Source organism: Babylonia areolata, chromosome 23, assembly GCF_041734735.1.
Source record: "Babylonia areolata isolate BAREFJ2019XMU chromosome 23, ASM4173473v1, whole genome shotgun sequence".
Lineage (NCBI taxonomy): Eukaryota > Metazoa > Mollusca > Gastropoda > Neogastropoda > Buccinidae > Babylonia > Babylonia areolata.
The window spans coordinates 49,080,939-49,108,438 of NC_134898.1; the positions used below are offsets into that span (position 1 = coordinate 49,080,939).

A 27,500-nucleotide genomic window follows, 5' to 3' on the forward strand; every position below is an offset into this window, starting at 1 on the left:
TTTTTCTTCAACATTTTATGAAAACATGCCTGCTTTTATTTTCTTGATTGTGTTCTATTTATTATGACTGTGTGAACTACGAGGTGTGTGTGTGTGTGTGTGTGTGTGTGTGTGTGTGTGTGTGTGTGTGTGTGTGTGTGTGTGTGTGTGTGCGTGCGTGCCTGAATAATTCATTATTGATTTGTATATATTGTATTTAATTTTTCCATTCTGGTATTCACGTCTTGTTGTTATTTTCAGTTTGTAAACGTCACGGGCTTATTTTCAAGATTAGGCGTAAATGTTGTTGATAACAGCAACAATACCAACAACAACAACAACGATGATGAGAAGAAGAAGAAGAAGAAGAAGAAGAAGAAGAAGAAGAAGAAGAAGAAAGAAAGAAAGAAAGAAAGAAGAAAAATAATGGTCTCTAACATTTTATGAACCCTGTATTATCAAATATGCCACAGCGAAACTGGACACCTCTCTTTCAGTCCTCTGCCAATCATAACACACTTCTTCCCCCCCCACCCCCTCCCCACCCTTTTTTTCCCCTCCCCTCCCCCAGAACCCCAAGCCCCCCCCCACCCCCTAGCCCCCACCATTCCACCCACCCCCACAGGCCCCAGGCATATAGAAGCATCATCGACTGACTGTATCGCCAACGCAACGCAGCGAGTGGTGCCACTCAGCCGCCTACTTTCCCGGTGTCCTCAGGGGTGTGTGCAAGAGAACAGGTCGTCGGGTTCGTTATCAATTTCTTTTCTTCTTTTTTTCCCCCTTTTTTTTCTTTTCTTTTCTTTTTTTTTCTTTCTTTTCTTTTCTTCTTTTCTTTCTTTCCTTTTTTTTTCATTCGGGCGATTAAAGAAGTTCGTATGAAGCAGCACAACACACACACACACACACACACACACACACACACAAACAACAAAAAACAAAAAAAAAACTCGCACACAAAAAAACAAACAACAACAAACTCTTAGTACAAACCCCCCAAAAAAAAAACCACACACACAAAAAACAAACAACCAACCAACAAAACAAGAAACCATTACCCAGACCCCACAAGAAACTCCACTCAACAAACCCATTAACCAGACCCCACAAAAAACCATCAACAAACCATTTACCAGACCCCCCCACCCCCCCCAATCTCCATCAACAACACCATTTACCAGACCCCCCCAAAAAACTCCACTCAACAAAACCCATTACCAGACCCCCCAAAAAAACTCCACTCAACAAACCCATTTACCAGACCCCCCAAAAAAACCCACTCAACAAACCCATTAACCAGACCCCACAAGAAACTCCACTCAACAAACCCATTAACCAGACCCCACAAGAAACTCCACTCAACAAACCCATTAACCAGACCCCCCAAAAAAACTCCACTCAACAAACCCATTAACCAGACCCCCCAAAAAACTCCACTCAACAAACCCATTTACCAGACCCCACAAGAATCTCCACTCAACAAACCCATTTACCAGACCCCACAAAAAAATCAAGCAACATACCCATTGACCAGACCCCAAGAAAACCCGAAGTGGAGTGATGGCCTAGAGGTAACGCGTCCATCCAAGTAAAGGAAGCGAGAGAATCTGAGCGCACTGGTTCGAATCACACCGGCAGTCGACAGTATTTTGTCCCCTCCACCAGACCTTGAGTGGTGGTCTGGACGCTAGTCATTCGGATGCGCGCTGTAAAAGAACCCACGGCAACAAAAGGGCTGTCCCGGGCAAAATTCCGTAGAAAAAAATCCACTTCGATTGGAAAACAAATAAAATCGTAGACAGAAAAAAAAAATCAAACAAAAATATGGGTGGCGCTGTCAGTGTAGCGACACGCTCTAGCTGGGGAGAGAGCAGCCCGAATTTCCCAGAGAGAAATCAGGGCCTGAAGAAGCGCGCTGGGTTACGTTCCTGGTCAGGCATCTGCATAGCAGATGTGATGTAGTATATTGTATTTGTATTTCTTTTCCTCACATCAGATTTCTCTGTGTGAAATTCGGGCTGCTCTCTCCCAAGGGAGAGCGCGTCGCTACACTACAACGCCACCTTTTTTTTTCTTTCCCACGTACAGTTTTATTTGTTTTTCCTATCGAAGTGGATTTTTCTACAGAATTTTTGTTTCTATCGAAGTGGATTTTTCTACAGAATTTTGCCAGAAACAACCTTTTTGTTGCTGTGGGTTCTTTTACGTGCGCTAAATGCATGCTGCACACGGGGCCTCGGCTTATCGTCTCATCTGAATGACTAGCGTCCAGACCACCATTCAAGGTCTAGTGGAAGGGGAGAAAATATCGGCGGCTGAGCCGTGATTCGAACCAGCGCGCTCAGATTCTCTCGCTTTCCACGCAGACGCGTTACCTCTAGGCCATCACTCCACGAAAAATATATGGATTTGTCCGAAAGCAGTGACACCTCCATGAGCGACTAAACTGAACTGAAACAACATCCTCTTCTCCGTAATTCAACCCCCTCGTCAATTTCAAAACTTGTCTTCCAACAAAGCCTCAATTTTCCAGTTTCTCTTGTCACCAAACTCCACAAGGACTCGCGGCAATCATGACACAGACTTTCAACCCCATGTCCACGGAAGAAATGAGTTTAACGACCTACTGGTCTGCTGGGCAGGGTTTAAGATGATGTTTCTTGTTTTCGGGGGGTTTGGTTACCGAGCCTGTTGCTTCCGCTGGGTCGTAAAAGTTAAGTCACATCTTCTCACCCCCAGCGGGTTCGGGAGTCGATCGCAAAAGTTGAGAGTGGATGGGTTGTAAACTGGTCAGGTTTGGCTACTGTCACTTTGTGTGTGTGTGTGTGTGTGTGTGTGCTATCTGCGAGGGCACTGCCCTTCATCGACTCTACGCTGGGTCGCAAAAGTTACGTCACAACTCCGCATTTACTCCTCACAACAGCACCAGTGCAAAGGGGCGACAATCCATGCAAGGGAAACAATACATGCCACAACACACACACACACACACACACAGAGAGAGAGAGAGAGCAGAGGATGCCAGCCGTGTAAACAGCGTCAGATCAACCACTTGAATTAAACGAGAGACGAAGAAAAGAGAGTGAGATGGAGCGGGGTGGGGGAGAGAATGAAGGAGAGGTGTTGATCATGATGTTTGCTTTGGTCCATCTCCGTGGGGAGACGTGGAGGGGGCGGGGGTGAGGGTGGGGTGTGAAGGAGGGTGTGTGGGGGGTGGGGTAACACAACCCTTTCTGTGACTGACTCACCTGTTTATGTACCTGTATGCATTAACACCAAGAAAGGGGAGGGAGAGACAGAGGAGAGAGAGAGAGGGAGAGGTGCAGGGAGAGAGGGGGGGAGGGAGAGAGAGGAGGAGGAGAGAGCGGGGTGAGAGAGGGGCAGAAAGAGAGGACAGTGAGAGAGAGAGAGAGGGGTGCAGGGAGAGAGGGGGGGAGGGAGAGAGGAGGAGGAGGGAGAGCGGGGTGAGAGAGGGGCAGAAAGAGAGGACAGTGAGAGAGAGGGGTGGGGGAGACAGGAGTGAAAGAAAGGGAGTGAGAGAGAGGGGACAGAGAGAGAGAGGAGAGAGAGAGGTGCAGGGAGAGAGAGAGGAGAGAGAGAGGTGCAGGGAGAGAGAGAGGAGAGAGAGAGGTGCAGGGAGAGAGAGAGGAGAGAGAGAGGTGCAGGGAGAGAGAGAGGAGAGAGAGAGGTGCAGGGAGAGAGAGGGGGAGGGAGAGAGGTGCAGGGAAAGAGAGGGGAGGAGAGAGAGAGGAGGAGGAGAGAGAGCGGGGTGAGAGAGGGACAGAAAGAGAGGACAGTGAGAGAGAGGGGGGGGAGAGGAGTGAAAGAAAGGGAGTGAGAGAGAGAGAGAGATGGAGGGAGAGAGAGAGAGAGAGAGAGAGATGGAGGGAGAGAGAGAGGGAGAGAGTGAGAGTGAGAGAGAGACACATACAGACAGACAGACAGAGACAGACAGACAGAGAGAATGAGAACGAACGAACGACCGAATTCTGTTTCACCAGGCTAATGAGATAAGCATCTGTACATGCTTTTTTTCCCCCAACCAGCCCTGGGGGATAACAAAAAGGTACACACAAAAAAAAGAAAGTAAAAAACATTATAAAAAAAAGGGGGAAGAAAGAATTATATACAGAACATACAGAAGATAAAAAGGACACTAAACAACACACAAGATACCACAGAGAAATACAGACTACAAACAACGAAACACACACAAACACACACACACACACACACAGAGAGAAAGGGAGGGAGTGAGAGAGGGTGAGAAAGAGAGAGAGAGAGGGGGGAGAGAGTGTGAGGGAAAAAGAGAGAGAAAGAAGGAGAGGGAAAGAGTCAGAGAGAGAGAGGAGCTGCAGGGAACAAACAAACAAAAAATGTATCAGACCGAAGTGACATGGTGCCACAGGTGAAGAATGAGAAGGCAAACAGAGACAAGGCAGGTTTGTGCTTGGGGCCCCTTGAGACACAAACACACTTACCTACACCCACAGACATAATCACACACACACTTGCGCTTGCACACACACACACACACACACACACACACACACACACACCTGTCAGTATCTCTCTCTCTCTCTCTCTCTCTCTCTCTCTCACACACACACACACACACACACACAAACGTGTGCTCACGATAAAGCAGAGAAAAAGAGACAAAGAGAGAAATGCGGAGACAGAGAGAGAGAGAGAGAGAGAGAGAGAGAGAGAGAGAGAGAGAGAGAGAGAGAGAGAGAGAGAGAGAGAGAAAGAAAAAGACACAAGAACACAGACAGACAGACAGTCAGAAAATACAATTTTGCAGTTGTTGTGTTTTTTTTTCCATCCACCCGAACTCTCCATTCCAACACTCAGAACGACACTGATATTTTCTCCTCCATCTTTCAGGCTCCATTCAGCTTTCACACGCACACTCTCTATGTCCCTTCGAACAGACAGCGCCACACAAAAAGTTCGAAAACAGAAGGAAAAAAAAAAAAATAACAATAATCTGCATTTATACATTGCTTACCCTGCAGGTCTCGGCTCATAGTGGTATGAAGAAGACACATGAGAGAAAAAGACCCACAAAGTGGAGTGATGGCCTAGAGGTAACGCGTCCACCTAGGAAGCGAGAGAATCTGAGTGCGCTGGTTCGAATCACGGCTCGGCCGCCAATATTTTCTCCCCCTCCACTAGACCTTGAGTGGTGGTCTGGACGCTAGTCATTCGGATGAGACGATAAACCAAGGTCCCGTGTGCAGCATGCACTTAGCGCACGTAAAAGAACCCACGGCAACAAAAGGGTTGTTCCTGGCAAAATTCTGTACAAAAATCCACTTGGATAGGAAAAACAAATCAAACTGCATGCAGGAAAAAATACAACAAGAGAGGCAAGGCCTGCAAGACTCACTTGTGATACACTTTTTAAAAAAAAATCAAAGCTTTTTATGTATTGAGTATAATTTCAAAATGTAATGTTTAAGATGAGAAAGATCAGTTTAAAGCAAATTAAGTCCCCTAGCATTAATTACAGAGTAATTTCCCTTTTTTACTATCCGCACCAAAACGTTTGCAAAATAAATCAAACTTCCATGCTTAGCAAAAGAAGTTCCTGTTTGAACAAAAAAGGATAATAATGACTGCTCTTGTTGTTGGGTCAGAATATCAGATCAAAGTGCCAAGTTTAGAGAATACAAAAAATATAAATATAACAGTAAATGCAGTTTGCATATAATTAGGCTTCATTTTTTATTTTTTTGTGCCCATCCCAGAGGTGCAATATTGTTTTAAACAAGATGACTGGAAAGAACTGAATTTTTCCTATTTTTATACCTAATTTGGTGTCAGCTGACAAAGTATTTGCAGAGAAAATGTCAATGTTAAAGTTTACCACGGACACACAAACACACACATACACACAACCGAACACTGGTTTCAAATTTCACACAGAGAAATCTGTTGTGATAAAAAGAAATACAAATACAAATGAATGTATTTTATTATTTTTTTAAGGTGATTCCTGTCAAGATACAAGATCACTCCCACCTCAGTTCCACCCCCACCCCCACCCCCATATGAATGTAGATGGTCTGGAGGATCTAAAGTTGAAATTATTGTTTGAACAAATAACTTTTTAGATTAGATTAATCACTTTGACATAGTTGATAAAATTATATAAAGATTTTATTATATATATATAAAGGGAGAGACAGAGACAGACAGACAGACAGAGACAGAATGTTTTGAACGAAAGAGAAACAAAACAATAACGGGGGGTGACAGATGTATGGAGAGTAAGAAGGAAATTGAAACAAACAAAAAATAAATTGATTAATTTAAAATAAAATAAAATAAAGAAAAAAAGGTTCTTCTTCTTCTGCCTTTTCTTCTTCGTTTGTGGGCTGCAACTCCTACCTTCACTCGTATACACATGTACCAGTAGGCTTTTACCTGCATGACCGTTTTCACCCTGCCATGTAGGCAGCCATACTCCATCGTTGGGGGTGTGCCATGCTGGGAATGGTTTTATTTCCATAACCCACCTTGGATCACAGGATCTTTAACCTGTGTATTAATTTGATCTTCTATATATGATCTTCTTGACAGATATATATAGAGATACAGATACAGATACAGATATATATATATATATATATATATATATATATATATGTATGTATACATGCATACATACAAACATGCATGCACTAGCAGGTCTGAATACACGTTGAACTGGGAGATGGGAAAACTCTCCACCCTTAATTAAGTTAACCCACCAGGTGTGCCAACCCCAGGGATCAAACTCAGGGAACCTGGGCGATAATCGAACGCTCTTCTAAGTCCAACCAGTCAGCCACCGCACCCGTCACTTGAAAAAGCGACAGAGAGCAGGAGAGGGAAAACTGAAAGAGAAAGGGAAAAAGGAAAGAGAATAAGGAAAGAAAAAACATCCTATAAATTCTGTAAAGTAAGGTAAAAAAATAATAAAATAAAAAATAAAAAAATGTTTTTTTTTTAAAAGACAGAAAAAGAAAAGGAAAAGAAATACAGTGTTCATAAAAAGTTAAGGACCATTTCAGAACTTGCACGCAATTTTCTTCGGGGGGTGGGGGTGGGGGGGGGGGGGGGGGCATGGTGAAATTTACACTGAATTTTCAGCAAAACAGTGGTGTGTCTGTAGCCAGTGTAATGAGTTCCAATGATAACCAGAACTGCCGTCTTACACATGCATTTCCTTTCGTTACAATGAAAAACTGCAGCTATCGTTAATACAACACACTGAACAATTGGATATGTCTGGCTGAAACACTGATTTTTCAAAACACATTTTTCAAGCTGTTCATGTGGCACATGTGCCTGAAACAGCTGTCAGTGTGTTCAGTGTCAGGTCAGTGGCAGACCATATTATGCAGCCTGCATGAGTTTTAAACCGTCTCTTGATTTCTTACCTTTTTGTGAAAACACACCTGCTCCTATAAAGTGGTCCCTAACTTTTAGTGAAATGTATAGAAAAGAAACTTTGGAGAAACACACAAAGGCAACACCATCCTTAGCTTTTCTGTGAAGTGTGTAGAAATGAAACTTTGAAGAAACACACAGGCCAAAAACCAGGTCCTCAACTTTTTTTTGTGGAGTGTATAGAAAAGAAACTTTGAAGTTCTAAACACAAAGGCCAATCCACCCTTAACGTTTTGTAAAATGGACAGGAAAGAAACTCTGAAGAAACACAAAGGCCAAACCAGGTCATTGACTTCTGGTGAAGTGTGCAGAAAAGATGGGTTTAAAATTCCAGACACATAGGCCAAACCTGGTCCTTAACATCTTGTGAAGTGTGTAGAAAAGAAATTTCAAAGTTCTAAACACAAAATACCAAACCATTCTTAACATTTTGTGATGTATATAGAAAAGAAACTTTGAAGAAACACAAAGCCCAAAGCATCCAGCAAGGATGGGGGGCAGGGGAATGGGGGGGCAGGAGTGGGAGGCAGACAAACAGAGAGACAGACAAATAATCTGAGAGAACAGGAAAAAGAAAATCTAAACGTACAGAAATACAAAAAGCACACAGACTCTCTCGCTGACCATGACAACTAATGGCTTGGATTATATTTCACTACTTTCACTGCCGCCTCTTTTTACAACATTGTTTGTTTTCCATAACTCATTGCCAACGGCATTGACCTGTTCCTCCCAGAAAGAAAAACACCCACACAATGGAGGAAAGACAAAAAATATATATAAGGACAGACAGAAACATAAAAGGACAAACGGACAAATATACAGTGACAAAAACAAACAAACAAGGACAGACAGAAAGATACAATGACAGGGAAAAACATACAAGGACAGACAGACAAATACACAGTGACAGACAAAAAACACACCAAAAAAACAAGAAAAACAAGGACAGACAGAAAGATACAATGACAGAGAAAAAACATACAAGGACAGACAAATATACAGACAGACAAAATAGATACAAGGACAGACAGAAACATACAAGGACAGGCAGACAAACATACAGAGAAAGACAAAATAGATACAGGGACAGACAGAAACATACAAGGACAGGCAGACAAACATACAGAGACAGACAAAACAGATACAAGGACAGACAGAAAAAAGGACACAAAGACAGAAAAAGGACACAAAAAAGACAGACTGACAAAAAACATACAAAACAGAGAAAGATATAGGAGGACCGAGAAAAAGATACAAGGACTGAGAAAAAGACAAAAGGACAGACAGAAGTGGACAGACCTTCAGTCAGCACAGGAATGCACCAAAAAAATAAAATGAAATCAAATTAATCAAATCAAGTAAATAAATGGGGGAAAAAAATTCAAACTAAAACCAACGCTGTGGAGGGTGAGAAGCAGAAGAGGAAACAGATGAAGGGAACAGACAGTCAGCGAAGACGACGAGAGAACGGCGACAACAATGATACCGATGACAACAATGAGGAGGATAATCATTTCTGAAGTGCACAGAAAAGAAACTTTGAAGTTCTGTCAACAGGGGGAAGGGGGAGGGGGGAGGGGGGGGGGGGGGGTAGCAGACAGATAATCTGAAATAACAGGGGGGGCGGGGGGAGTGGGGGTAAATTTCAGACCCTACAGAAATATAAAAAGAGCAGACAGACTGACTTCCTCAATGACCAATACAACTAATGGCTTGGCTTAAATTTCACTACTTTTACCTCCATTTGTTTTTACAACATTTTTTTTGTTGTTTCCAGAACTCAACGGCACTGACCTGTTCCTCACAGAAAGAACAAAAAACACCCACACAGTGAAGGACAGACAAAAAAAAATATGGAAAGACAGAAAGATACATGGACAGACAGATACAGAAACAGATGAAATACATTTACAGTGACAGACAGAAAGACAAGTCAATGAAAGACAGAAAGACACAAGGACAGACAGAAAGACACAAGGACAGACAGAAAGATACAAGGACAGACAGAAAGATACAAGGACAGACAGAAAGATACAAGGACAGTCAGAAAGATACAAGGACAGTCATAAAGATAAGTCAATGAAAGACATAAAGACACAAGGACAGACAGAAAGATACAAGAACAGACATAAAGACACAAGGACAGACATAAAGACACAAGGGCAGACAGAAAGACACAAGGACAGTCATAAAGACACAAGGACAGACAGAAAGATACAAGAACAGACATAAAGACACAAGGACAGACATAAAGACACGAGGACAGACAGAAAGATACAAGAACAGACATACAGGTCAAAGACTGATATAAAGACACAAGGACAGACAGACAGAAAGACACAAGGACAGACAGAAAGACACAAGGACAGACAGACAGAAAGACACAAGGACAGACAGAAAGACACAAGGACAGACAGAAAGACACAAGGACAGACAGACAGAAAGACACAAGGACAGACAGAAAGACACAAGGACAGACAGACAGAAAGACACAAGGACAGACAGAAAGACACAAGGACAGACAGAAAGACACAAGGGCAGACATAAAGACACAAGGACAGTCATAAAGACACAAGGACAGACAGAAAGATACAAGAACAGACAGACAGAAAGACACAAGGACAGACAGAAAGATACAAGAACAGACAGACAGAAAGACACAAGGACAGACAGAAAGATACAAGGACAGACAGACAGAAAGACACAAGGACAGACAGAAAGACACAAGGGCAGACAGAAAGACACAAGGACAGTCATAAAGACACAAGGACAGACAGAAAGATACAAGAACAGACATAAAGACACAAGGACAGACATAAAGACACGAGGACAGACAGAAAGATACAAGGACAGACAGACAGAAAGACACAAGGACAGACAGAAAGATACAAGGACAGACAGACATAAAGACACAAGGACAGAAAGATACAAGGACAGACATAAAGACAAAAGGACAGACAGAAAGACACAAGGACAGACAGAAAGACACAAGGACAGACAGAAAGACACAAGGACAGACAGACAGAAAGACACAAGGACAGACAGAAAGACACAAGGACAGACAGAAAGACACAAGGACAGACAGACAGAAAGACACAAGGACAGACAGAAAGACACAAGGACAGACAGAAAGACACAAGGACACACAGAAAGACACAAGGACAGACAGAGAGAAAGACACAAGGACAGACAGAAAGACACAAGGACAGACAGAGAGAAAGACACAAGGACACACAGAAAGACACAAGGACAGACAGAAAGACACAAGGACAGACAGACAGAAAGACACAAGGACAGAGAGAAAGACACAAGGACACACAGAAAGACACAAGGACAGACAGACATTGAGACAGATCAATGACAGACAGAAAGATACGACAGACAGACAGACACAAGGGGACAGACAGACAGATCAATGACAGACAGAAAGATACGACAGACAGACAGACACAAGGACAGACAAAATAACACAAGAACAGACAGAAACAAGGATAGACAAAGAGAGAGAGAGAGAGATTTTTTTTTTGTATGGACAAATAAGACAGACAAAAAGAGACACAAAAGACACAAGGGCCGACAAACAGAAAGATATATGGACAGACATACAAAGACACAAGGACAGAGAGAAAGACATGGATGGCCACAGACTCTAAGCCCTGGAAGACCGACAGCAGGGAACAGAACCAAATCATGCTGCTTGTGGCCCCGCCCACCCAACCCACAAAGGGGGCGGGGCCAGGCCAGTTCCGGGCTGATGAAGCAGGTCAGAGAATGGAAAAGAGATAACTGGCATGGCAGACCTTCAGTCAGCACTGAGGAACGTTCCATGCTAGAAAATAAAATAAAATAAAATAAAATAAAATCAGATGAAATCAGTTGAAATACAACAGAATAAAATGAAAAAAAATAAATAAATAAAAATAAAACCAAATAAAATTAGATGAAATAAAAGAAAAGAAAATGAAATAAAATAAAAACAAAATAAAATCTTAAAAAATAGAATAAAAATGAAATAAGATAATAAAAAAATAAAATAAAATAATATGGAATACAATAAAATAAGATAAAAAACGAAATGAAATGAAATAAAACAAAATGAAATAGAATTTTGAAAACAGAAACAGAATAAGATAAAAATGAAATGAAATGAAATGAAATGAAATAAAATAGATTAAAGTAAAATAAATCAAAATAAAACAAATCTTGTGCAGAAGGACGAAAAAGCAGAGGAAGAAAAAGATGACGATGAAGGAGACAGATGACGATGAAGGAGACAGATGATGATGAAGGAGACAGATGACGATGAAGGAGACAGATGATGATGGAGACAGATGACGATGAAGGAGACAATGAAGGAGACAGATGACGATGGAGACAGATGACGATGAAGGAGACAGATGACGATGAAGGAGACAGATGACGATGAAGGAGACAGATGACGATGAAGGAGACAGATGACGATGAAGGAGACAGATGACGATGGAGACAGATGACGATGAAGGAGACAGATGACGATGGAGACAGATGACGATGAAGGAGACAGATGACGATGGAGACAGATGACGATGAGGGAGACAGATGACGATGAAGGAGACAGATGACAGATGATGGTGAAGGAGACAGATGACGATGAAGGAGACAGATGACGATGGAGACAGATGACGGCGAAGGCAAGAATAATGACAACAATGGTGCTAATGACAACAATGACGATGAGAATAATGATAACAACACTGTTGATATTTACACAATAGCTAGATAAAAAAAAGAAAATTAATGTTAAACAAAACAAAACAAACAAAACCCAGGACTAGTCACATCTAATAATTTGCAAATTTCACTATCATGCTTGTCACTACTGTTTTGAGTAACCACAATGAAATCAATTTCTTTCCAGGGAAATTCTATCCAAAAAAAAAAATTGTAATTAGTCACTTTCCCACAAGAATCTAAGTCATAGCATTAACCTTACAATGTTACAAAGTACATCAACACAACTTCATCAACACACACACACACACACACACACACACACACAGAAGATGGAAGCACCAGGATGTGACACACAAAAACACTTGACAGAAAGGGAACAACAACAACAACAAAACAACGAATCAACAATGAGCGACTGAGACATGAAGTGGACGACAGAACAACGCTGTGAAATGCTCACCTCCATCGATGGCCACATAGTTCTGGTGAGCAAACAGATCATGCCTGGAGAGAGAGAGGAGAAAAAGAAAGCCTTGATCAATTAGAAAACCCACACAAACCACTGTGACATAGCTGCATTTACGTCCTTCTACACTGAACTTTTGTTTCACAAGACAAAGCATTCTTTTAAAAAAAAAAAGAGATGAAACGATTTCAATGTGATCCAGCTGCATTTCTGTACACTGAGTATCAGTTTCACAAGACAAAGCATTCATAACAAGAGAGGCAAGGCCTTCAAGACTCACTTGTGATACACTGGGAAAAAAAATCTAATCGTTAAAATGTGTTCTGTATTTGTTATTATAAAGCTTCACGTTAAAAAAAAAAAGAAAAAGAAAAAAAAGAAGTCCTAACCAGATTCAAATTACGTTCCCTAGCATTAATTACAGAGTAATTTCCCTTTTTTTACTATCTGCACCAAAATGTTTGCAAAATAAATAAAACTTCCATGCTTAGCAAAAGAAGTTCCTGTTTGAACAAAAAAGGATAATAATGACTGCTCTTGCAAAGTGCCAAGTTTACAGAATACAAAAAATATAAATATAACAGTAAATGCAGTTTGCATATAATTAGGCTTCATTTTTTATTTTTTTGTGCCCATCCCAGAGGTGCAATATTGTTTTAAACAAGATGACTGGAAAGAACTGAATTTTTCCTATTTTTATGCCAAATTTGGTGTCAACTGACAAAGTATTTGCAGAGAAAATGTCAATGTTAAAGTTTACCACGGACATACAGACACACACACACACACACACACACACACACACAGACAACCGAACACTGGATTAAAACATAGACTCACTTTGTTTACACAAGTGAGTCAAAAATGAAATGAAACAATTTCAATGTGACATGGCTGTGTTAACATCTTTCTATACTGAATATCAGTTTCACAAAACCACACTTCCATGAAAAGAAATGAAACAATCTCAATGCAACATGGCTGCGTTAACATCTCTCTACACTGAATATCAGTTTCACAAAACCACACTTCCATGAAAAGAAACTAAACAATTTCAGGCCAACTGAGTCAACTTCTTTATAGTCGTCTTCTTGTGAATAATTTTTGATCACATTAAGGATATAAAGCCATCCACTTCAATTGTATGGAATAAACATTATCTTTAACATGCTGCTTGATAAAATGCATAGAGGGTTTTTTTCTTCTCCAAATGTGCCTCTCAGTTGACCAGTAGGTATGGCCATTGCAGGTGACTGTGAGAACCATGCAAAATGTGTTTCATGTCAAACTCTGTATTAATTACATGAAACATGCAACATGCTCAGATGGCCCCAAGGGGTTTCCTGAAACAAAAATGTCTTATTTTGTATAACATTTATACATTGATACACTGACATATTTCTTTGTTTGTTTGTTTATTCATTAATTCATCTGTCTTTTTTAAAAAATTCATTTATTCATTTATCTATTTATTGTTATCCTGGCTCTATCAAGTGCAAGAAAAAAAACACATCTTGCACAATCCGTTATCGTAAATTAGAGATAGGTTTCTCAATTCCACCAAATTCAAGGGGGAAAAACTTCTTGATGTTTTCACATTTCTGATATTTCTTTCATATAATGCATTATTTTTGTTCTCTTATATTTACTTAGCATAATGTTAGAATTTGTTGGTGAATTTTACTTAAAAAAAAACCCAGACAAACCCAAAACACTGTTTTTAAGCGAGGGTAAATGGTGGGGAACCTTGAAAAACAACAACAACAACAAAAAAGAGCTGAAAATCATTCTTTTCGTTTTCTGTACATGATTAACTCTCTCCACACGAACAGCGAAAGAGACGACATTAACAGCGTTTCACCCCAATTACCATCATCAAAATATTACAAGAGAAAGGCGCTTATACTGAAGAGGTGAATGTTGACAAAGAATACCACAATTCTTACGACGGAAGCTAAAGGTTGGGTCATTCAGACACCCACTGGACATCCGAGGGGTCTGTGTAGAGGAGAAGAGAGGGCTGGCCGTACTGAGTGAGTTAAATGAGGAGCCAGGAGGAGGAAGTACATACTCAGCATTTCAATACTATCAAGCATAAACATTACACTGAAATGATAAACCGAGATCCCATGGGAAGCATGCACTCAGTGCAGGTAAAACAACACATGGCAACAAGAGGGTTGTCCTTTGCAAAATTCTGCAACAAAATCCACTTTGACACAAAATCAAAACCACTTCAAAACACAAAGAAAAAATATTTCAAAAATACAATATAAAAAGAAAGAAAGAAAAGGAGGCACTCCTTCTGGGGACAGCAGCCCCAATCTCACACAAAGAAATCTGTTATGACAAAAGAGTAATACAAAATAACACAATACAATTGCTTTAGTAACAGTCTCTAAACCTCTGGAAGAAACTGCAACCAAAGTTCAGACAGTGTCATCTACAAACACGTTCAAAAATCTCCTGGACACATACCCCAAAGTTTTAGCTGATTAATTCTTTTTAACTTTGATGATTAATTTTCAGTGTGATGGAATGTTTTCAATCATATAATTCGCAATTTGCAAACCCAGTAAACTACAGCATTTGACTGATGGGGCATTTATTTACAGGCCAGGATGCTTCGGTCTGAACCAGTCCAATGCACAATGAGCACCAAACTGGCATCAGTATCTGCTTTTCAGCCATTCCTGATGCTACCCTGAGATATCATAGCTCACAGATATCACATCCCACCCCAAGATATCTAACAAATATCACACCCACATACATATCCCATCCTAGGATATCTTACAAATATCATCCACATATACTCCTAACCCAAGATATCTTACAAATATTATCCACATACATCTTCTTCTTCTTCTGCGTTCGTGGGCTGCAACTCGCACATTCACTCGTATGTACACAAGTGGGATTTTACGTGTATGACCGTTTTTACCCCGCCATGTAAGCAGCCATGCTCCGCTTTCAGGGGTGTGCATGCTGGGTATGTTCTTGTTTCCATAACCCACCAAATGCTGACACAGATTACAGGATCTTTAATGTGCTTATTTGATCTTCTGCTTGCATATACACACCAAGGAGGTTCAGGCACTAGCAGGTCTGCACATATGTTGACCTGAGAGATCGGAAAAATCTCCACCCTTTACCCACCAGGCGCCGTTACCGAGATTCAAACCTGGGACCCTCAGTTTGAAAGTCCAACGCTTTAACCACTTGGCTATTGCATCCATCATCTATATATATATATATATATATATATATATATATATATATATATATATATATATATATATACACATCCCATCACAAGATATCTTACAGATATCATCCACATATATCTTACACGTATCATTCATTCACAATACACATCCCATCACAAGATATCTTGCAGATATCATCCAAATATATATTAAACGTATCATTCACAATATACATCCCATCCCAAGATATCTTACAGATATCATCCACATACACATCCCATCACAAGATATCTTACAGATATCATCCACATATACATCCAATCCAAAGATATCTTGCACGTATCATTCACAATATGCATCCCATCCTGTGATATCTTACAGACATCACCCACATATACATCCCATCCCAAGATATCTTACAGATAATTATCATCCACACATGTATCCCATATACAGACAGACAGACAGACAGACAGACGGAGAGACTGACTGACTGACCTGTGTCCAGCGTCCATGTGATGCTGCAGGTCAGTACACCTCTCCATGTGACTGGTGCTGGGCTGGAACACAGTGTACACAGACATGTCATTACAACACAGTGTACACAGACATGTCATTACAACACAGTGTGCACATGTCATCAGTGCACATGTCATTAGTGCACATGTCATTAGTGCACATGTCGTTAGTGCACATGTCATTAGTGCACATGTCGTTAGTCTTCTGTTTCTGAACGTATTATTGTCATGTTGTTAGTCTTCTGTTTCTGAACACAGTGTGGAATGTTTCTGAACACATTATGGACATGTCATTAGTCTTCTGTTTCTGAACGTATTATTGTCATGTTGTTAATCTTCTGTTTCTGAACACATTATGGACATGTCATTAGTCTTCTGTTTCTGAACACATTATGGACATGTCATTATTCAACACAACACATTATGGACATGTCATTAGTCTTCTGTTTCTGAACACATTATGGACATGTCATTATTCAACACAACACATTATGGACATGTCATTAGTCTTCTGTTTCTGAACACATTATGGACATGTCATTATTCTTCTGTTTCTGAACACATTATGGACATGTCATTAGTCTTCTGTTTCTGAACACATTATGGACATGTCATTAGTCTTCTGTTTCTGAACACATTATGGACATGTCATTAGTCTTCTGTTTCTGAACACATTATGGACATGTCATTAGTCTTCTGTTTCTGAACACATTATGGACATGTCATTATTCAACAGAACACATTATGGACATGTCATTAGTCTTCTGTTTCTGAACACATTATGGACATGTCATTATTCAACAGAACACATTATGGACATGTCATTAGTCATCTGTTTCTGAACACATTATGGACATGTCATTATTCAACACAACACATTATGGACATGTCATTAGTCTTCTGTTTCTGAACACATTATGGACATGTCATTATTCAACACAACACATTATGGACATGTCATTAGTCTTCAGTTTCTGAACACATTATGGACATGTCATTATTCAACACAACACATTATGGACATGTCATTAGTCTTCTGTTTCTGAACACATTATGGACATGTCATTATTCAACACAACACATTATGGACATGTCATTAGTCTTCTGTTTCTGAACACATTATGGACATGTCATTAGTCTTCTGTTTCTGAACACATTATGGACATGTCATTATTCAACACAACACATTATGGACATGTCATTAGTCTTCTGTTTCTGAACACATTATGGATATGCCATTCTTCTGTTTCTGAACACAGTGTGCACATGTCATTATAACACAGAGTGGACATGCCAATGGTCCTCTCTATCTGAACACAGTATGCACGTCATTTTGCACTAGTCGCCTGTTTCTAAACATAGAGCTGATGTCATTAGTCATCTTTTTTCTGAACAGATTATCATTGTTGTTATTGTTGTTTTTCTGGAGCACATTTTAGACAATTCATAAGTTTTCTTCCTTTTTTTTTCTCTCTCTCTTTTTTTTCTTCTTCAAGGCCTGACTGAGTGTGTTGGTTTACACTGTTCACCAGATATAGTGTAGTGAATATGGATTAGCCTGAACGCAGTGAAACTTCCTTCAGAAACTGGACGGAACTAAAATATAATCACTGTTGTTGCTGTCAGCTTTGGTACTGTTTTTTTGTTTTTTCTGGAACAAATTTTGGACATGTTATAATGATCAGTTTCAGTTTCATTGTTCTTGTTGTCAGTTTTGTTATTGCCGTTGGGAGATATGGGCGTATGTGTGTGTGCTTGTACAAGTAAGTGTTCATCTCTGTGAGTGTGTGTTTGTGTGTGTGTGTGTGTGTGTGTGCCGTGGAAGCTGCGATACGTAGACTAGAAATGAGTGTGTGGAGGAGGAGGGTGGAGGAGGTGCAAGGTAATGTGTGTGTGTGTGTGTGTGTGTGTGTGTGTGTGTGTGTGTGTGTGTTGGAGCTCATGTACGTTTATATGTATTTGACTGTACTTTCATATCTGTGAAACTGCATGTTTGGTGCATTTCTGTTATGCATGTGTGGGTGTATGTGTGAATGTATGTCTTCATATTTTACATTTATTCCCTTATTTATCACCATTGTTGTCTTATTTATTTATTTATTTTTTATTATTATCATTTTATTAGTATTACTATTATTATTACTACTACCTTTTTCTATATTATAATTATTATTCATTTATTTATTTATTTATTTATTTATGTAAGCTTATCTATTATTTATACCCCAGTTTTTTTTGTTTTTGTTTTTTTTGTTTTTTTTTTCAAGGCCTGACTAAGCGCGCTGGGTTACGCTGCTGGTCAGGCATCTGCTTGGCAGATGTGGTGTAGCGTATATGGTTTGTCCGAACGCAGTGACGCCTCCTTGAGCTTGAGCTACTTTTCTGGAACACATTTTGGACACATTATAATTACAGTCTTGTTGTTATTACTGTTAGTTTTGTTGTTATTGTTGTTTTTCTGGAACACATTTTGGACACATTATAATTACAGTCTTGTTGTTATTACTGTTAGTTTTGTTGTTATTGTTGTTTTTCTGGAACACATTTTGGACACATTATAATTACAGTCTTGTTGTTATTACTGTTAGTTTTGTTGTTATTGTTGTTTTTCTGGAACACATTTTGGACACATTATAATTACAGTCTTGTTGTTATTACTGTTAGTTTTGTTGTTATTGTTGTTTTTCTGGAACACATTTTGGACACATTATAATTACAGTCTTGTTGTTATTACTGTTAGTTTTGTTGTTATTGTTGTTTTTCTGGAACACATTTTGGACACATTATAATTACAGTCTTGTTGTTATTACTGTTAGTTTTGTTGTTATTGTTGTTTTTCTGGAACACATTTTGGACACATTATAATTACAGTCTTGTTGTTATTACTGTTAGTTTTGTTGTTATTGTTGTTTTTCTGGAACACATTTTGGACACATTATAATTACAGTCTTGTTGTTATTACTGTTAGTTTTGTTGTTATTGTTGTTTTTCTGGAACACATTTTGGACACATTATAATTACAGTCTTGTTGTTATTACTGTTAGTTTTGTTGTTATTGTTGTTTTTCTGGAACACATTTTGGACACATTATAATTACAGTCTTGTTGTTATTACTGTTAGTTTTGTTGTTATTGTTGTTTTTCTGGAACACATTTTGGACACATTATAATTACAGTCTTGTTGTTATTACTGTTAGTTTTGTTGTTATTGTTGTTTTTCTGGAACACATTTTGGACACATTATAATTACAGTCTTGTTGTTATTACTGTTAGTTTTGTTGTTATTGTTGTTTTTCTGGAACACATTTTGGACACATTATAATTACAGTCTTGTTGTTATTACTGTTAGTTTTGTTGTTATTGTTGTTTTTCTGGAACACATTTTGGACACATTATAATTACAGTCTTGTTGTTATTACTGTTAGTTTTGTTGTTATTGTTGTTTTTCTGGAACACATTTTGGACACATTATAATTACAGTCTTGTTGTTATTACTGTTAGTTTTGTTGTTATTGCTGTTTTTTCTGGAACACACTCTGGACACATTATAATTACAGTCTTGTTGTTGCTGTTACTTTTGTTGTTATTGTTGTTTTTCTGGAACACATTTTGGACACATCATAATCACAGTCTTCTTGTTATTACTGTTACTTTTGTTCTTGTTTTTCTGGAACACATTTTGGACGCATTATAATTACAGTCTTTTTATTATTGTTAGTTTTGTTGTTATTGTTGTTTTTCTGGAACAAATTTTGGACATGTTATAATGGTCATTGTTCTTGTTGTCAGTTTTGTTACTGCTGTTTTTTCTGGAACACATTTTGGACACATTAAAATTACAGTCTTGTTGTTATTACTGTTACTTTTGTTCCTGTTTTTCTGGAACACATTTTGGACACATTATAATCACAGTCTTATTATTATTGTTAGTTTTGTTGTTATTGTTGTTTTTCTGGAACACATTTTGGACACATTATAATCACAGTTTTATTATTATTGTTAGTTTTGTTGTTATTGTTGTTTTTCTGGAACACATTTTGGACACATTATAATTACAGTCTTATTATTATTGTTAATTTTGTTGTTATTGTTGTTTTTCTGGAACACATTTTGGACACATAATAATTACTGTTGCTGTAGATATCAGTTTTGTTGCTGTTGTTGTTTTTCTGGAACACATTTTGGATACATTATAATTAATGTCACTGTTGTTGTTGTTGTTGTTGTTGTCAGTTTGGTTGTTGCTGTTTGTTCAGCAACAGAGCTGGGAAACGTTATAGTCATTGTTGTTGTTGGAATACATTTTTGATATATTACAATTACTGCTGCAGTTGCTGTTGTCAGTTTTGTTGCTGCACCCAGTGTTGCTGTTTGTATTTTCCATGGGAAAAGATTGGAGGGAAATGATAGGTGGTGGTGGTGGTGGTGGTGGTTGGTGTGTGTGTGTGTGTGTGTGTGTGTGTGTGTGTGTGTGTGTGTGTGTGTGTGTGTGTGTGTGTGTGTGTGTGTGTGTGTGTGTGTGTGTGTCTGTGTGTGTGTCTGTGTGTGTCTGTGTCTGTGTCTGTGTAAGGTGAGGAATCGGGCTATGGTGTGTGTCTCCATGTTCGTGTGTGTGGTTTGAGGACATCAGAACAGTCAATCTGCTTCTCATAACTGGCTCATTCAAAAACTGCTACCAATTCAACAAACAATGTGATGTATGGTGCTTGTGCTCTCAATTCAATATACAAAAATAAAATACATAATTATCATGTACAAAAAAACATGACAAAACATGGTTGCTTTCTACACTACAGTGAGTACAGTATAATGCAGAAAAGGTGTACGTGACAAAATAACACAATTTGCCTGTAACATCATAAAAAAAATATATAGATAATTACAAAAATTTAACTTGATAATCTTGTGGGGAAGAATAAATAGGCAAGTGAAAAAACAAAACAAAAAAACATACATGTATACAAGAAATAAAATATAAAAAAAACAAAAATTCAAGCACTGTGCTCATACACTGTTTATATCAATGACAGGGATCCTGTAAAAAGGAAGTTTACAAATAAAACCTTTCTTCTTTAAATCTAAGCACTTTGCTCGTGTCCTGTTTATATCAATGATAGTGATCCTGTTTAAAAATCAAAGTTTTAAGAAAATGTTTTAATCAGATTAACGCATTGTGCTCGTGTAATGTTTCTATCAATGATATTGATCCTGTAAGAAAAAGAGTTGACAACAGAGACTGTAATTGTGTTGTTGTTGTTGTTTTAATAAAGCATTGTGCACCTGTGCCGTTTATGCCAATGATAGTGATCCTGTATTATATATATATTTTTTTTTTAATTAATAAAAAAAAAGAAAAAAGAAATCATCATCATCACAACATAAAACTGGAAGGCAGGCTAACACAAAAACGCAATTCTTGTCTTAAAAACTTCATGCTTACATTCAAACACAATCCTTTTCTATAAACTTAAAAAAAAAGCATCATCCCAAAACTTCTTTTTTCTTCTTTCAACAGGAAGTGAAAGCACAACAGCGATGCAAAATATAAAAAAAAAATAATAATAATAATAAAAATAAAACTGCAAAATAATCTAAATCAACTCCAGTTCAACAAAACAACAGCAAGCAGGCATAGCACAGGCAGATGGTCACGCAAAGAAAAAAGTACAAAATATATGACACTGCATGGGAGGAAAAAAAATAACCAAAAATCAAACAACAACAAAATTCCTTAAAAAAAACACAAACATCCAAGCCAAAGCCAATTTTTCTTTTCATTTGAATTCCAGTATCAATGAGGCAATGTGGCAGAATCAGTTAGTTAGGTGTTGCTGGACGTTCGATCCACAGTTCGTCACTCATGAGGGTTAGAGACCCCATTTCAGCACGGATTCTTGTCCTGGGGGAAAGGCACCGTACTCCCATCTTTATCACTCTGCCCAGGTGTCAATGGGCACCAGACTTCAGTCAGGAAGTTTGATTCATGCAGCACCGGCACCAGGAGAGGACTGGGCCCCACCTTCCTATGCTAAGCCCTCAACACAGTGGGTGTGAATTCACTGGTCTGCCCCGATGGTCGTTAAAGGGAACAGGACCTTTTCAATGTGAAGGACTATGACTCTCAAACTAGGAGGCAAAATTGCACTGGCTCTTAGTGCTGCAGCCTTGTGGGCTAGTTGGCCTTTGGGAACCATCCCAACGCCGACTGTCCTAAAACCCTCTTGGCCAAGAGAGTGGGGATGTACTTGGGCAAGACACTCTCCACTATAATCAAATTCTAGCCCAAATAGTCGGAACAGCAGTTGCCTCCTCTGCTGTTCTGATGGTCATAGTCAGACACGACTGACTATCATATATATACCTACTGATGTCTTCACACAGTTCAAAACGAACTTTGAAGCTCAGGAGAAGAAAACGGGGAGGATTGAGCGCTGCTTCTGCGATTTGTCAAATGGGATTTCGTCCTCGACGATTTTTCACTGCCGTAAGGACTTGTAAGGACCTTGGTGTAAAAGTAAGCACTTGTAAGGCCTTACCTGGGAATTTTGAAATGTAGGGACTTGTAAGGACCTGTAAGGACCCTACGAACCCTGACACTAAGCTTACTTTACTTCCAAAACCACTGGGGGAAAAAATGCATTGGTAACAGGAAAAAAAAACATTGAAAAAAAACCCCCAAAATTTACATATATGAACAGTAGAGTCTTTTTTTTCTAAATCTCTCAACATATCCCATTTCCCATTTCTGCTGCAAAATAAATGAAAGCAGCTTCCCTCTGCTGAAGCAATTCCCCTGGCCTGATCTGATTACCAGGATGCACTTGCTAATTAAAGTGACACAAACACATACTTTGTATCAAAAAAAAAAAAAAAAAAGAAACAGTATGTTGTGCAGACATGGATATATACAAACACAAAACCAAACCCAAAACAAAGGAACAAAGACCAGACCAGACTCACCCACATCTGAGAGGTTTGGTAATACATCCAACAGTCCTTTGCGTAGAAAAAAAACAAAGTACACACACACCACATTTCAACAACATCAACATTATCCTTCTGTACGTGTCCCTGCTAGCAGCCCATTGTCCCCACTTCCCTTTGTCCATGGCATTATTACTGGCATGCTGGTTATTCTTGGTATTCAAAGAAGAAAATGTTTGCCTGCATACATGTACACACGCACACACACACACACACACACACACACACACACACAAATGTGCATTTGCATGCGCGCACGCGCGCACACACACACACACACACATTCTGGTTGACATATAAGGTACACTGATTTCAGCCCACTGCATTTTATGGACAGAACTGATTGTCTGCAGACAGGCACACTACCAATACTGAGATAGACACATGGTAGCCTCCAGAGGTCTTCTTGTTTTTTTGTTTATTTCTTTAGGTGTTGACCATTAGAGTTTAATAATGCAAGGCTAGAAATTTCCTGATATCTTTCAGCTGCCCTGGGGCTAAACAGATGTGTGTTTTTTGGGGTGTTTTTTTTTCTAAACTCTAATTGTCCCCCCCGATGGGCGCAATAGCCGAGTGGTTAAAGCGTTGGACTTTCAATCTGAGGGTCCCAGGTTCAAATCACCGTGACAGCGCCTGGTGGGTAAAGGATGGAAATTTTTACGATCTCCCAGGTCAACATATGTGCAGACCTGCTAGTGCCTGAACCCCCTTCATGTGTATATGCAAGCAGAAGATCAAATACGCACGTTAAAGATCCTGTAATCCATGTCAGCGTTCGGTGGGTTATGGAAACAAGAACATTCCCAGCATGCACACCCCTGAAAGCGGAGTATGGCTGCCCATATGGCGGGGTAAAAACAGTCATACACGTAAAAGCCCACTCATGTGCATACGAGTGAACGTGGGAGTTGCAGCCCACGAACGCAGAAGAAGAAGTCCCCCCCAAATTTCTGCCTGCCATCCCCAACTGAAGAGATGGTTAATGAAGAGCAGTAACAAGTCAGCAGAAATGAATCTTTAAGGAAGTGGTTTATTTGACACAAGAAAAGAGGATGTAATTGTTTTGTTCCTGACACCGAGTAGAAATAAAAACAGTCCTACACTGAGTTTAAGGTCAGCTCTGTGGTGTTGGCATTGACACGTTTCATTCGTAGAACACACTTTGTCTCAGTGACAAGGTGAGAACTGAAGTGCGGTCGGTCCGTACTGAAGCTGATTACTCATTCATCCCAACGCTGACACAGTCAAACACTGGGTGCCCAGCGGACAAGGTGTTCACCAGGGGTGATACTCATGAGACCATCTGTTGCTTCCAGTTGATTTAGCCAAAGGTACACCCTTACCCGCACGGAATATGGTCTCTTGAATACGGCCCAAGAAGGTTGAGTTTCCCAGACAATCAAACACGTGGATATTTTGTGCATTCCAATGCCTCCGACAATAACGTTATAGACATATTGTTCCCCCTCGCCTTCCCAATTGTGTATTTCACAAAAATACTACGTTTGTATGTTGCATCTTTTTTTTCCCCCCTTTTGCATGTTTTTTCCATATCGTTCCCGCTCCCCTTCCCATGTATGTATTCATGTTAAACTTCCATGTGTTACCAAACTGGATTTTTTTTTTTTTTAATGTTAAGAAAAAAATTAAAATAAAATGAAATACTAATAAAATGTTATAGACATCTCTCATTTCATCCCACCCTCTCCAGCGATGCCGATAACCGGCACATCCTTCAAATGCCAGCACTGATTTTTTCATTGGCTGATTAAAAAAAAAAAAGAGTGAAGAAAAGAAAACGTATTACTAAGAACGAATGGACAACAATTACAAAAACTACACATCATTAGCTAAATGCCGGTCCATGTCAGTCCGCTCCTACCACTCGTACTACTGGAAACATACAAGAACAAAATATGAAAGAAGTCATGACTCTTTAGTCTGTGTCCACGTCTTCATGTTTGTAGAACTGTTTCAGGCTTTAAAACCACTGATGATTGTTTCACATCTATATACCACTGTTAGAAGCTTCAGATTTCAGTGAGTTCTCTGCACAACTGAATTTTCCGCCAACTGGAATTATTACAAAGATCTGCTCGTAGAAAACTTCTGACTCCTTTTGCTTCCTTTTGGATCCTTGTTTACTGTATCAAGAACAACATACTTCTGCTTCCTTTTGGATCCTTGTTTACTGTATCAAGAACAACGTACTTCTGCTTCCTTTTGGATCCTTGTTTACTGTATCAAGAACAACATACTTCTGCTTCCTTTTGGATCCTTGTTTACTGTATCAAGAACAACATACTTCTGCTTCCTTTTGGATCCTTGTTTACTGTATCAAGAACAACATACTTCTGCTTCCTTTTGGATCCTTGTTTACTGTATCAAGAACAACGTACTTCTGCTTCCTTTTGGATCCTTGTTTACTGTATCAAAAACAACATACTTCTGCTTCCTTTTGGATCCTTGTTTACTGTATCAAGAACAACGTACTTCTGGTTCAACAGGAAACTGTTGACACTGTGTTCTACATAAGCCTGTGGCTCAATATGTCGCCTCTTTCATCCAGTGTAAGTCGACTTTTACCAAGATTCTTTTAGCCTACCTCTCACTGTGCTCTACCTGGCGTGGACCCTGCACATTTATCTTTCATGTGGATCCTGATGACAGAGCTTAACTCACTCAGTACGGCCAGTCCTCTCTTCTCCTCTACACAGACCCCTCGGATGTCCAGTGGGTGTCTGAATGACCCAAGCTTTAGCTTCCGTCGTCAGAATTGTGGTATTCTTTGTCAACATTCACCTCTTCAGTATAAGAGCCTTCCGCCTGCAATATTTTGATGATGGTAATTGGGATGAAACGCTGTTAACGTCTGTCTCTTTCGCTGTTTGTATGGAGAGAGTTAAAACGCTATCGCCAACATTCATTTACAGGGTATTTGAATGCACTCTTTGCTTCTTATACTTTCCCCGGACAGAAAGCTAAATCAATTTCGCTTCCTTGTAATTTTATGCCTCTATATTCTTTTGTTTGTTTGTTTCTTTTCTTTAATTGCTTTTGTGTTTTGTTTGTTTGTTTGTTTGTCATTTGGTGTGTGTGTGTGTGTGTGTGTGTGTGTGTGTGTGTGTGTGTGTGTGTGTGTGTGTGTGTTTGCCTGTATCCAGAATGTGAAAAAAAAAAGTCACCCAAAAGTGGGTCTGTTGAATTTTCTCCCCTGTTTTCTTGGTTGTTTTGTTGTTGTTGTGTTTGTTGTTGTTGTTGTTTCTTGTTGCTGTTTTAGTTCTTGTTTTTAATTTTCTGTTTATTCATAAACACCAGTCCCTGGAGATACATGCTTCATCATTCAGTTGTAAAGTTTGTAACTGTTTGGGAATAGGTTTGTTTTGTTTGCTTTTTTCTTTCAAGAATCTTTCACATTTCTGCTGTCATGCTGTTGCTTTCACTGAGACAAACACACACACACAATACACACACACACACACACACACACAAACACACACACACACACACACTGCAAACATATCGGGCAGACTGCTAGCTTTCTCCTTCAAAGAAAATTCATACAACCCCAACTGCTGTCGAACTGAAGGGTCAAAATCACTATCGTCTTCCAACACAAACCCTCCCGCATCTTTGAAAAAGTGTTTTTCAATGATGGAAGAGTAGCTCGGCTCTTCACCTGTGCTCATTTTCCTTTCCCCCACTATCATGTAAACATTTAATATCATGTAGATATGTACATATTATATACACTGAGGAAACGACTGACAATGAGACGTTAACAAAGCACACAGAAGCACTGGAAAAATGCCATGGACAATAGGCACAAACTGGTTTATCAAGCGTCATCGTAATCATAAACACAGCAGCAGGGAACGACGCCATTAACCGTACACACGTCATTAAGCACGGCTGATGATCATCGTGTGGCAACATGCTAAGCACACCAAATCTCTCTCCCATCCTACCCCCCACCCCCACCCCCCACCCCACACACACCATCCCCACACCTCTCCCACTCCATGTTTCACCTACTCTCCATTGGCCACACACGTTCAGTACAAAATGGTTCACTCACAGATCTGTACAGCACAAACACAATAGCCAAAGTTGCACTGAACGAAAACAGTAAGTTATCAACAAAAAAAAAAGACACAACAGTGTAACTTTACTATAAAAAAAAAAA

The 27,500-nt window shown here is 39.4% G+C and overlaps 1 protein-coding gene across 1 annotated transcript in view; it reads right to left on the bottom strand.

The window, feature by feature from the left end:
* The window catches only part of LOC143297702 (uncharacterized), a 212,952-nt gene that overhangs the window by 53,546 nt on the left and 131,906 nt on the right, over positions 1 to 27,500 (bottom strand). Inside the window, exons 4-5 of the mRNA XM_076610124.1 lie at positions 16,312 to 16,373; positions 12,599 to 12,642 (exon numbers count right to left, since the gene is read on the bottom strand). Coding sequence (XP_076466239.1) covers positions 12,599 to 12,642; positions 16,312 to 16,373 — 106 coding nt within the window. The remainder of the gene's footprint in view (positions 1 to 12,598; positions 12,643 to 16,311; positions 16,374 to 27,500) is intronic.